The sequence below is a fragment of the Fonsecaea pedrosoi genome (genome assembly GCF_000835455.1).
Source record: "Fonsecaea pedrosoi CBS 271.37 unplaced genomic scaffold supercont1.6, whole genome shotgun sequence".
In the NCBI taxonomy this organism is placed as follows: Eukaryota; Fungi; Ascomycota; class Eurotiomycetes; order Chaetothyriales; family Herpotrichiellaceae; genus Fonsecaea; species Fonsecaea pedrosoi.
In genome coordinates, this window is record NW_013550610.1 from 2,393,521 (window position 1) to 2,405,734 (window position 12,214).

Consider the following 12,214-nt stretch of genomic DNA (forward strand, 5'->3'; position numbering starts at 1 on the left):
TTCGCAGAGACCCTGATAGAAGCCGTCAAGATGGCTTTTGTCAAGTCAAATCTAGAGGGGTTCCTGCCTCTGTTAGCCTCGGGTAAAGTCCGAGAGCTGTACGATGTCGACTCAAAATCCCTGCTCTTTGTGACTACCGACAGGATCTCGGCTTTTGATGTTATCATGAAGAATGTATGGTCTCCCTGGCGCTTCTCGTGCTGCCATCTCGTTGACAAGACTCATAATTTAGGGTGTGCCAGAGAAGGGACTCGTCCTAACGCTGATGACTGTGCACTGGTTCCAATATCTCCAAAAACAGATCCCTGACCTCAAGACTCATTTCATTTCTCTCGACCTGCCTCCCACGGTCCCGAATGACGTTGCTGCCCAGCTCAAGGGCCGAAGTATGCTTGTGCGCAAGCTCAAGGTGTTCCCGCTGGAGGCCATAGTCCGTGGGTACATCACAGGATCAGCCTGGTCTTCCTACAAAAAAACCGGTGAGGTAAATGGGAAGAAAATGCCCGAAGGCCTACAAGAATCGCAAGAGTTCCCCGAACCTATATACACCCCCAGCACCAAGGCTGAGCTGGGTAAGCATGACGAGAATATCTCCACGGAGCAAGCCACGCAAATTGTGGGCGAGAAGTATGCGAAAAGAATAGAAGAACTGTCGCTCCGCATCTACAAGGCAGCACGGGACTATGCAAGAGAAAAGGGCATCATCATAGCAGACACAAAGTTCGAATTTGGTCTCGACGAGGAAACGGACGAGGTCGTGCTTGTAGATGAGGTGCTCACCCCAGACAGCTCGAGGTTCTGGTCGAAATCCAGCTACAAGCTCGGCCAGAGCCAGGAGAGTTTTGACAAGCAACCGCTGCGAGATTGGTTGACAGATAATGGACTCAAAAACAAACAGGGCGTGGAAATGACTGATGATGTGGTCGAAGCAACTCATGCAAGATACCTCGAGGCGTTCAAAATCTTGACGGGGAAATCTCTAGAAGAGACTTTACACGACCTAAAATGAAGATGACATGCTGTATACCATGAATCTCCGATACAAACACAAATCTTTGTTTTCATACATGTTCTCTACCGCATTTGCCCAGGTGCACCGAGTTGGCTTACCTGAATGCCTTTGTATCTCCCGAGCCAACCTTCCCAAAGTGCGGTACTCGTTCACGAAAGCTTTTCCTTTGTTCTGGTAGGTTCCTTTTCTCTTCAGCTTTTTGCGCCAGCTTCTCCAGTGTTACTTCGCTTAATCTTGCGCTTCCTTGGTCCCCCTCTTCCCATCCCGTCCGCCCATCAACTTGACCTCTCTCGTTGAGATTTGTCGCCCACATTGCAGCGATCCCAAGTTCAAACGGGCCTGGTTGTCTATCAATCAAGCCAATGCCAAAGCTCTTCACCTTTTGTCGCAACATTTCTGACTGCGGCTCTGTGACGATTCCGTGGTTCGTGCGCACAAACTCGTGCAGTTTGATCCAAACGGTCTCCCATTGACCCGGATCATTAGGTCCTTCTGCGCCCTTGTGATATTTGGTGTACAAACGATGCTGATGTATATCTGACTCTACGATCGAGTCCGTTTGTATATTGACAAAGTATTTTCTGCCATCGCTCTTCACTCGCAGCGCGAGGTACATGTAGGAATCAACATTCCAGAGCAACTCTCCAAATAGAGTTCGCCCTCGGTCCTCATTTCTCCATGCCGCATAGCCTGTCCTGTGAATGTCTGGCCGATCTGTGGGTAGCTTCGTGGAAATGTTCCCGTGGAAAAGGATGTGCGCAGGAGTGGAAGGTTCGGTAGATATATCGCGAGGCTTCTGGGTGAGTTGTGCTGTCGAGAACCCGCCTACTGACTGGTCGGTCAGTGTCTTCAGCGTCGTAATGGTTTCGGGGTCTGCAAAGTCGAAGATAGGATATGGGGCGAGAGGTAAATGCAGCCCTTCGAGATTGAGAGCTGCCCGTCAGGAGAAGTTAGCCTGTTTGTTCGACAATGATGCTTCTATCCTCGTAAAGGGCACCTATCACTTCTACTCATTGTATTTCAGGCTTCAAGAAAGGAAGTCCAGGTATTGGGATGGCTCCTCTGGGGCTCACTTACCAAATTTCGTTGCTCTTCCGAGTTCCTGGCTTGTTTTCTTCCAGAAGCCAGGCGCACAGCGCCTAACTGTAGGAACAAACATCATTATCCTCTTCCGCAACGCGTGGCTTTATCTCGGAGATGACGAGCCCATCGCATTGATCCCAATGGTCCTTCGTAGCGTGACACTCGCAACTGCTTGCTCAACGTCATGGGTATGCACGTGCTTGTGCTTTTCCCTCTCGTTCTCGTCCGCCAATAGTCCACTGCCGCCCTCGGGATCGGCCGGTAAAACTCCGGCACTAGCTGTAGTCAATCTGGACCTCATTCTCTAGCCAAGCGGTCGACATTTCCTAATAGCGCTTAGCGTGTATCACCACGAGGCTGAGGTCTTGTCGTGAATCTTCTGCCGCTCTTTCATTGTTGGTTTCTTTTCTTCGCACATTCCCCTTCTCCATCTTCATCACCACCTTCATTCAAGACACTGACAAGTTGCAATCAAGCTATTGACTGCTCAGCATCGCGTGTGTGGCCTTCGTGCCCTGTCGCTGTCCCGTCACGCCTTTCCTGGTGAATAGGTAGATGACGGGAGCGCAAGAAGAGACTTCGGGTGCACCACTAGAGTGAGATGTGACTCCAGCCTGCTTTGGTCATTGTCCATCCAGAACATTGTGAGCAAGCCATCACTCACCTCAAGTGGCACAGACTGCTGACATACACAGACACAGATCGTCCCCAGAATGCGTCTTTGGTGCTTGTTTGGGCGACACTTGCGCGTGATATGCTAGTGACCTCTAGCTTTCTTCCAAAGTGCTTAGACATATGGCCTTTGAGGAGTTGCAAGCCTCCAGTGTTGGTGGGTTGTCATTGACAGAGGTGTCGCCGGGTTTCAAGAACAAACTGGCTCCAAATAGAGGGAGTCAGATGGAGTTCAAGACAGGACATGAAGTTGAGGTCTCGAGCAGCATGATACCGAGGGCTCGGCCGCTCCCGACAAAACATCCTCCAGTTGAGCAGGCATGAGATGAGGCATCCATCATGAACAGCATGTGGCACTTAGGCGCAGATACAAGCGTTCGCCTGGAGAGCACAAGCGGTCCAGAAGCAAGGAGATGGAGAGGCCAAAAACAGGCCGTCCCCGTGAGCTTCAGGAAACGAAACTAAGAATCGGAGTGACCGCTGGTGAATGCCAAGCCCTCATTCATGATACCCCTCGCGATCTCAACACACTTCACTTTGAATTGTTGCCTCTTTATATTCCCACCTTTATCTTTTCGTTTACAGCATTTTCGAATGCTAAACGCCCTTCTCCTCTCTCTACTACAGTCAGAGAGAACCGTTTGCAGGGTGAGCACTGCTCCTTCAGCCTATAAATTTGACCTGGAACCCTACTGATATCAATCGCTGTGAAACAGATAAGCCTGCAGCAATGGCGTCCCGCCTTGCCTCCTCTTCATCCTCTCCTCCTCGCCGAATCATCCTCCCTACTCTCCCCGTCATCTTCCCTCGCTCCTCATCCTCCACACCAAATCCCGAGATCAAGATGATCTCAGAGGACGCAGCAAACACCGAGCTCGACGGCGGGCAGAATCGTATCGAAGACACTCCTGCCGCTCAAGGTTTGTCCTCCTCTGACCCTTCACCTTCAGGTCACACTGGCAAATGGGACAACCTGGCGCCTTTTCACTCCTGAATTTGATGAAACTTGACAGTCTTCTGATGATTTTCTAGGCTCAATCTCTCTACCAGTATCTTTGAAAGATGCAAACTCCCACAGCGCGGTTGACGAAGCCCAGCAACCAACCCAGACATCGATCGAGCCAAGTGCTGAAGACGATGTGTTTGGGGCTCCCAGCCCTGTTACAAACAGCAGCGTCCCTGTCAACACCGTCGCTCGTCGAATTATCAGCAATCTGCGTGCTCCTGCTGGGTACAACGGTTTCGTGCCGCGACCAGATCGTGTGAATCAGGTTCCGACCGCCGCAAACGCGCAAGGTCTCTACCCACCAACCGCACTCATCTTCGTGGCAAAGTAAGTTTACAGAATTCTACCCAAGACAAGCGCGTACTGACACATTTTAGTCTTTCCAAGTATCGATCTGAGGACCAACTTGAGATTGCCTGCCATCAGACCTTTGACACTTACGGCCCGAATCACATCAAGATCCGCCGTGACAGAAACCAGCACCCGTTTGCGTTCATCCAATTCCAGGTAAGCGCAGAAGACCGCCTGAAACAAAATCATCTTGTTAATAACTGTGACAGAGAGATGAAGATGCCACTGCGGCTGTTGCCGGAGCATATGGACTCACCATAGATGGCAGAAAGATTCGTATCGAACAAGCCAAGGCAGAGCGTGAGTTCGCAAGCGCACATACTCGGATTCATCAAAGGCTGACGATGACCCAGGTTCTGTGATTCTCAGCAAGACTGATGGCACCATGGTCAGTGAGGCAGAAACTCGTGGAATCCTCGAACGCTACGGACCTCTAGAGCTCGTCGCCCCGACCAACATGGCAAACCGACGCCACGGTGGCTCAGGATATGGCATGTATGTCAAGTTCGCGTTCTACCTCGACTGTCGTGATGCTCTCAAGGTATGTGCTCGAGCCGCGGTGGTTTGTGCTCGAGCCGCGGTGGTTGGTGACCAGCCTTCTGACCCAGCAGCAGCTCTTCCAAAACCACACCTCTGGTCTCCAACTGTACATGGCTCCTTCTCTTGAACCACGCTTCCGCATCGGCCCAGACGGCGCCGCCGTGGTTGGTGGCTTCTCCAATCCTCGGTCAATCATTGACCAGAAGTCCATCTACGTTGGAAACCTGCCAGAGGGGACAACCCGGGCTCACCTTGAGGAGCTCTTTGGCGAGTTTGGTGCCATTGCCCAGGTCAACGTCATCAAGAAGACTTATGGTGAGTCCCATCATTGTCAAACATGTCGCCTCCTGTGTCCATCTAACGCACAAAACAGAGAACGACGCGGTGAACATCTTTGCATTCATCGAATTCGCCACTGCCCATGACGCCGACCGCGCTGCCAGTTCTGAAGTAAGTCATTCCCGTCACTGCAAACAATTCACCACACAAACTAACAGTCACTTTCACAGCGTTACCTGCATGGCCTCAAGCTCCGTGTGGAACAAAAGGAGTACTCTGCACGTCGCCCATCTGGTCGTCTCATGGCTCCAAACACACGAATTCAGCAGCAGAATACCGGTCCCAGACACAGATACGGTAACCCCAACCGCAGCTATCCTTTCCAGCAAAATAACATGAACTACAATGTTGGTGGTACTCCAGAATTCTACAACCGCGCCCATGGTCAAGCCGGCGGTGCTCACTGCATGCCTGCCCACCAGATCACTCCACCCTCAACCGTCCAGTACAATCATCAGGGAATCCCCCAACCCATGTATGGAACTCCGCAGCAGCAAACATCTGCGTACGGTTTTGGCACCATGACTCCTCCAAGCCACTCTAACATGACCTACAACAACATGAGCCACATGCTCCCAGCTGGTATCTTCTCCCCGACTCCGACTCACATTGATCAGAATCAACACCACAATGGCTTCATGGGTCCTGCCAATCCTCCTCCTCCACACCTCTACCAATCTCCCAGCGTCTACGTTGGACATTCCATCTCTACCATTCCAGAGACCTATGAAGAGGGACAGTACTAGCACTGAGGCCGGCGTTCGAGGCGTTCGAGGCGAACAGAGTCCACATGTGCAACAGAGCATGAAAAGGGAACATGGTATATGGTACACAGAACATGAAGATACGCCTCTCACATCACTCACAAATGACATTCACAATCACATCAACATCATCACCGTTCGACAAACAGATACATGGCTGAGAACATTGCAATGGGGGTTGAAAATGGGCTGGAAATAGGGCATGAAACAAGAGAGGTCTCACACATGATGAGACACAAATGTGACAAGAAAGAGTTGAGCTGGAACAAGGAAATACAGAACTTGAAATTGTAAAAAAAGGACAAAATGTACTCAAAGGGTGACATGAAAACATGAGCTGGTATGGGTGAGGAAACATGGAGGAGCTTGAAAGGAATTTTCAGCGCTTGACATGCACAAATGCATGTATTATGGACTCTCTACTCTTTGACAAAATAATGAGCTACAGACCTTTTGTTTTTTTTTTTTGTTTTTTGTTTTTTTGAAATTTTGTCCTTCGTCATGTCCATCCATGACCACAAATCGATGGACAACAGGCGGATACTGGCATAAATTCTCCATATCCGTCTGGATTGTCTCCTGTCGCCGACCCGGGCTATTCCTCCCGCTTCAAGGACATAGTGTACGGCCTGTTTTTTGGCCACTTGATATCTCATTTGATAGGCGACAAGCAGACAACTGGACATGCGTGTCGATGGCACCGCCAATATCACCCAGTCGGCGACCTGTCCCATCCCCCTGGCTCAGGCCCATCGTCTCCGGCCTGTATTTCACCCTCGCCGATGTCTTACGCTGGACAACGACCCGATCGACAAACCGGACACCACCGCGATGACCCCCCTGTCGGCGACCCGCCCCATATCCGTCACCTCAGATACCTCGTGTCCGGCCTGTTTTCCCCCCCCCCGGCCTATTTCGCTCACGAGCGAATGCTGGCGCGAACGCCCCTCCTCCGATTTGCCTACGACGCGGTCGTCCTCCCGCCTCATCGGAACGTTCGCGCACGACGAACCCGACGCCCTGTTTTCCCGCCAATCTGATTGTTGGTTGCGTCCTCGCCGTCGTCGGGTGTGAATCCTATCCCGACAGGCCATAGCGATGAAGCGCAGGATCTCCTCCTCCCACATATCCCTTACAGGCCCGTTGAATCTCAGGGGACGGTTGTACTCAGTGATATCATGCGGAACAGCGGGCAACACGGACTTCAACAAGAGAAACAAGAACGAAAACGCTGAATAATGTGTGGATAGCATATCATTCTCATGGTGATTCATTCAGAAAAAGACTCATTCATCACTCTTTGGAAACTCTCGACTCAAGCTTGAACCTCAGCCGGAGCATGAGGGGGTGTTTGCGGGGGATTGCCAGCCTGGTTTCCCTGCAGACTTTCCAATAACTCGACCGACATGTCGTCCAGCTCATCCTCCTTTAGCCCGGTAGCAATCGCCACAAGTTTTCTGTGTTTGCCAACCTTCTCGCCTGCACCCGCCTCACTCATTAGTTTGGCAATATCTTTGACCCACTGTCGACGAAGATTTTGCTGATTGTTGAGCTCAACTGCCCATGGCACCACCGCACGTATTTCATCAGGGGACAGTGCTGATGTGTTGGGGAAACGGAAGGCCTCGGGACTCGTCTGCTGGTCTTGTTGGAACACCTCATTCTGCAGGGCCGCATGTTCTTTTTGTTCAAGGAGAGATTCCACCTCGCGCAAACATTCGTCATATTCCTGTCTCAATGTGGGAATCTTGGATACGTCCTCGACCTTGGCCATCAGCGAAAAGGTCTCTTGTCGAATCTTGTGTCGCTGATTCTCGAGCTCGGTCAGTGCGTGTTTGGCTTCTGCAATTTCCGTGTCCCGCTCCGATATCTGCAAATCGTACATGTCGGCTATTTTGTAGCTGCCCGCGTCCATGAGAGGGACGATCTTATCGAGCACCAAAGAGGCAGCGCGGGACAGAGCTTCCTTTTGTCGCTTACGGCGCGATTGTTTAGCCGCAAAAGACTCTCCAGCACGTGGGGGCGATGAGCCTGGCTGTTGAAGGCTTTCCTTTTTCTCTCGAAGAGCTCTAAGATACTCGTTGGCAGTCTCGCCCTTCAAGTTTGGTATGTCTCCAGCTTCAGGGCAATGGTTGAGGAGGAATGTTGCGACTTTGACACATCCATTGCGGATTGCGCATAATGCTGCGGTGTCGTGATTGTGGTCAATGGAGGTAAGGAGAGCTTGAACGTAGTTTGAGCCCATTTCGTGCATTTTGTTGATCAGGACTTCGCAATAGTACCGAGCACAACTCCATTTTCCCCTGGAGCGCGCTGACTCGGCGATGTGGTGGAAGACGGTCGCTCCATAAGCGTCCCGCTCCACAATCGTTCCAGCCAAAGCCTGGACGATCTTTGGGAAAGTCTTCTTGTCGTAATTGTTGGTGAACAAGACAGCTCTGATCAAGGGGGTCTCAAGTGAGCTCTTATTTTGGGCAGCGGGATTTGCGCCGCGTGCGAGGAGGTCCCGTGCAACCGCAACATCACCCATGGCGCAAGCCCAGTGGAGCGCGTTGTTACCCAGATTATCAATCGGCCTGTCAACATCGAAGTTTGTTGGGGGTTCTGGTGGTAGGATATTGGAGGCAGCTGGGTCATCACCAGCCGTAACAAAATAATCCAACAGCTCATCGCCATACATGGTATGTTCGAGGTCTGATGCAGTGGGAGCAATTTCTTCAAAATCTCGTTTTCGCTTTCTCGAAGCAGTAGAATTTTGTGAAAGCGGAAGGAAGTCGTCTTCTGCCATGAATGAAGCAGTCTCTGGAGAGTGATCTCGACTTTCCGTCCCATTGTAATGTACACTTGCGCTTTCGTAGCCGTCCACAGGTGGGTAATGTTGGGCTACGGAAAGTTGGCGAGCATTTTCTGACGGAGTGTGTCTATACTTACTTTGCTGCGACGGAACTTTGCGTGGAACGGCAGGCTGTTTCGGTTGCTTGGGACGGTTTGAGACAGCGGTGGTATGCTTGGGAGCAGGAGGTGGGCTTCGATCACCCGGGACGAAGTCGAAAATTTGGGCAGTGCGATCCAGCACACCATGCTTCTCAGCCAGCGACCGACCTTCGGTCAGAGGGACCCATGTGCCTTGGTATTTTCCATAACCGCCTTGAATCTTCTCGTGGACACCCTTCTGCACCTCACGTTCGAGGATCCTGGTCCGCGCTGGTTTGTCAAACCCAGCAATCTTCAGAATATGTGTAGCGTTGACCCAGTTGTCGGACCTGCGGCGCATAACATGGTCGCCACCGACCTTGAGCTCATAGACGGGAACCTGCAGTCACATGTCAGTCTTGCCTGATATAACAAAGGGACAGGCACAAATATCCCTACATTGCTGTACGTCGCTGAATAGATTTCCCTGTCCGCCATTTTCAACTTGTTCGTAGCGGGATGGAAAAGGGGCAGCGATAGGACAGGATGAAGGTTGACAATTAGGTTGACATGGCCGGAGAAGATTTATCACGAAGCAGTGACTGTGTCTGTCGTTCAACTGCCTGCGCCCGGAATGTCCCTCAGTACAAAAGGGGTCCACAGCAACATCTGCCTTGACAAGGACGCGACAAGGGGGAGCGAGAAATTCAAGCAAGACGCGTTTCGCGCGATATTGGCGGAGATGGCGGGGTGAATCAAACAGCCAATCGCATGCCAGGCGCCAAGGTATGACGTCCCGCTTAGTCACTTCCAGATATGGAATTCTTCCCGAGGCTTTCTCCGATCTCCCTCCGCTGCCTTTGAAATCAAGACAATATCAGATGAGGCGAAACAATGCACTCACCTCTCGCGTCATCGGAACTGTAGTAAAATCTATTAGGATATCAATACTGAATGGATTGACAGGCATGGGCGGGACGATCTTTCATACCTAATCGACGCTCTATTTCTCAACGTCATCTTGTCTTCGATGTGCTTCTGCTGCTGACAATTTCAAAGGTCAATCGAGTCAGATAAATATACTTGACTACTCTTCTCCCGAGGTATACTCCCCACTCCAAGAACATAGTGACCTGATCAAGTCGTTGTCTCAGATACAACTCAACTCGCGACTGACGCTTCTCTGTATGCACGCAGTCTCTCCTCTCAGAACTATCCGGGCATCTTCCTCAATTGCGAGGAACCTGTCGCACGCTGCTGCTTCTTCTACTCGACGCCTTGCCTGTCCCAATCCTCGTTTCTTCTGCTCCAGCGCTCCTCGCACCGTCAATATGACGACTGGCGTTTTCAAATACATCGATCCCTCATCCTATGTCGACAGCGACGTCCCTTTCGTGAAGCCGTGGAGCAAGGTCGATGGTCCTGGCTACTCGTTTAAAATGACCGATCGTGAGCGGTCGGTGGAAAACATTCGCGGGCAGGAATCCAAGTTTTCCGTTGACACCTCGGGCTTCGCGGTGTACAAATACCCGGCGAAAGAGAAGGCTTTCACAGACGACGCAAAGGTTCGAGAAGGGTATTATGCCGAAGTAGAGGCCCTACTACGAGAGAAGCTACCCGGGGTGAAGAAAGTGGTCTTCTTTGATCATACCATTAGAAAAAGAGAAAAGGCTTCCCCGCGCCAACCTGTTCAGCAAGTACACGTCGACCAGACGCCCAACGCAGCCGCCGTCCGGGTGCGCAGGCATTTACCTGCAGAAGAGGCAGAGGAGTTGTTAAAAGGCCGCTATCAGATCATCAACATCTGGCGTCCGATAGCACACCCAGCGTCCGACTTTCCCCTCGGCGTCGTGGATTACCGAACAACCGAGCCCTCCGACCTAATCAAGGTTGATCTGCTCTACCCCAAACGGCAATCCAATGGTGTCCACGACGATGACGACCGGGGCAAGGAGGTTCTTCCTGACCCAAACTCCGCTTCATCCACTGCCGGTTATGAGGTCAAGGGTGAAACCTTTGCCGTCCGGCCAAACGACAAACACAAGTTCTTCTACATGAAGGACATGACGCCCGAGGAGGTCATGCTCATCAAGTGTTTCGACTCGGCCAGCGAAGTCAATGGTGGCAAGAAGGGCATAGCCGGTTACACGCCGCATACTGCCTTTGTGGATCCGCAGACACCTGCAGGCGCGCCTGGAAGACAGAGTATAGAAGTGCGATCACTAGTCTTTTACGAATAGACGCGTCTGCATACATCATATGTGTGACAGCAGTATATATATAAAAGATTTAAAGTGAAATGGCATCAGGAGGTTTTAGTCAGCGAGTCTTCAATAACTACAAGAATATATATGACATTATCAAGCACGATTTCTCGTTGTAACTACAAATTGCAGTCCGCCATCCTAGAACAATTTCACCAAAGAACAAAAGAGATTCCTTAGTCCTCGTCATCAATTCTCAACACGACCTTCCCCCTAGTCCTGCCACTGCCCAAGCGTTCAAATGCCTTCTCAAACTGGTCTAGCTTGAACACACTGTCCACCACGGGCCGCACTCGCCCTTGTTCCGCCAACTCGGTGATCCTGCCCAGCTGTTCGCCAGAGGGATGCATGACGAAGAATTTTCCAGTGACGCTCTCGTCTACGCCTGCAGGAGTATCCAGGAGAAACTTCCACTGCATATCCGCCGGTGGGACGATGGTCAGGAGCTGCCCGCCCCGCTTGACTGCATGCCACGCCTGGTCCAGCGAGGACAGGCCGATGCAGTCGAAGACGAAATCCACCTTGCGTGTAGCCGGATCTTCCTCGGCCCAAGAACGGATATTCGTCGTGCGGTAGTCGAGGACTTCGTCTGCGCCCAAAGAGCGGACAAAGTCGATGTTGTTGGGGCCCGTGGTGCCGATCACGTACAGACCTATCAGTTTGGCGAGTTGGACGGCCCAGATTCCGACGCCGCCAGAAGCGTTGGTGATGAGGATACGCTGCTGCTCAATCGGGGCCCTTGCAGAGTTCAGGGTCGGAGGAGTGAGTTTGAGTTGTTCAAACAACGCTTGCCAAGCGGTCAAGGCGCCGACTGGCATGGTGGCTGCCTCGTTGACGGACAAGTTCTTGGGACGAAGGGCGAGTTCGCTATCGTCGGAGACTGAGTATTGCCTTGCAGCTCCGGCCTGCGGGTAAGTGACTCGTCCATAGACCTCGTCTCCTGGCTTGAACTTGGAGCCAGAGGATGGAGAAGCGACCACCTCCGCGACGAATTCCACGCCGGGCGTCGAAATGGTGAGCTCTTCCGGGCGAGGCCAGAGGAGTTCGCCTGCTGTCAGGGCCACGGCGTGTGACTTGATCAAGTACTGCGTCGAGGATGGAGTCGGGAGAGCAGTCGAGGCGAGGCTTAGAGTCTGCTTCTTCTGGTTGTGCAAAAGGGCACGCATTGTGCTGGGTAATCTGCTTGCTGACATTGTTCTTGTGTCGGTTATCGGGGTGCTGGGTAGGATAATACTGAGTGTGCTCTTCTTTGAGAATGTTTGGTGCGAAT

General features: G+C 51.8%; 6 protein-coding genes across 6 annotated transcripts; 3 read left to right on the forward strand and 3 right to left on the reverse strand.

The window, feature by feature from the left end:
- Positions 1-30: 30 nt before the first annotated feature.
- Z517_09703 (phosphoribosylaminoimidazolesuccinocarboxamide synthase) lies at positions 31-1,009 on the forward strand (the record flags this gene model as incomplete). The annotated part of the gene is made up of 2 exons (XM_013425611.1): positions 31-174; positions 233-1,009. 2 exons carry the CDS (start codon positions 31-33, stop codon positions 1,007-1,009), a joined length of 921 nt encoding a protein of 306 aa, XP_013281065.1.
- A 97-nt stretch (positions 1,010-1,106) lies between these two features.
- Z517_09704 (uncharacterized protein) lies at positions 1,107-2,171 on the reverse strand (the record flags this gene model as incomplete). Its single annotated transcript, XM_013425612.1, has 2 exons — positions 1,107-1,945; positions 2,090-2,171. The coding sequence occupies 2 exons, from the start codon at positions 2,169-2,171 to the stop codon at positions 1,107-1,109; spliced, it is 921 nt and encodes a 306-aa protein (XP_013281066.1).
- Positions 2,172-3,497: 1,326 nt separating this feature from the next.
- Z517_09705 (uncharacterized protein) lies at positions 3,498-5,749 on the forward strand (the record flags this gene model as incomplete). The annotated part of the gene is made up of 8 exons (XM_013425613.1): positions 3,498-3,687; positions 3,800-4,100; positions 4,151-4,280; positions 4,334-4,424; positions 4,478-4,665; positions 4,739-4,979; positions 5,038-5,114; positions 5,174-5,749. 8 exons carry the CDS (start codon positions 3,498-3,500, stop codon positions 5,747-5,749), a joined length of 1,794 nt encoding a protein of 597 aa, XP_013281067.1.
- A 1,333-nt stretch (positions 5,750-7,082) lies between these two features.
- Positions 7,083-9,178, reverse strand: Z517_09706 (uncharacterized protein; the record flags this gene model as incomplete). Its single annotated transcript, XM_013425614.1, has 2 exons — positions 7,083-9,080; positions 9,140-9,178. The coding sequence occupies 2 exons, from the start codon at positions 9,176-9,178 to the stop codon at positions 7,083-7,085; spliced, it is 2,037 nt and encodes a 678-aa protein (XP_013281068.1).
- An 833-nt stretch (positions 9,179-10,011) lies between these two features.
- Z517_09707 (uncharacterized protein) lies at positions 10,012-10,920 on the forward strand (the record flags this gene model as incomplete). The annotated part of the gene is made up of 1 exon (XM_013425615.1): positions 10,012-10,920. One exon carries the CDS (start codon positions 10,012-10,014, stop codon positions 10,918-10,920), a length of 909 nt encoding a protein of 302 aa, XP_013281069.1.
- A 200-nt stretch (positions 10,921-11,120) lies between these two features.
- On the reverse strand, positions 11,121-12,110 carry Z517_09708 (uncharacterized protein; the record flags this gene model as incomplete). The annotated part of the gene is made up of 1 exon (XM_013425616.1): positions 11,121-12,110. One exon carries the CDS (start codon positions 12,108-12,110, stop codon positions 11,121-11,123), a length of 990 nt encoding a protein of 329 aa, XP_013281070.1.
- Positions 12,111-12,214: the final 104 nt, after the last annotated feature.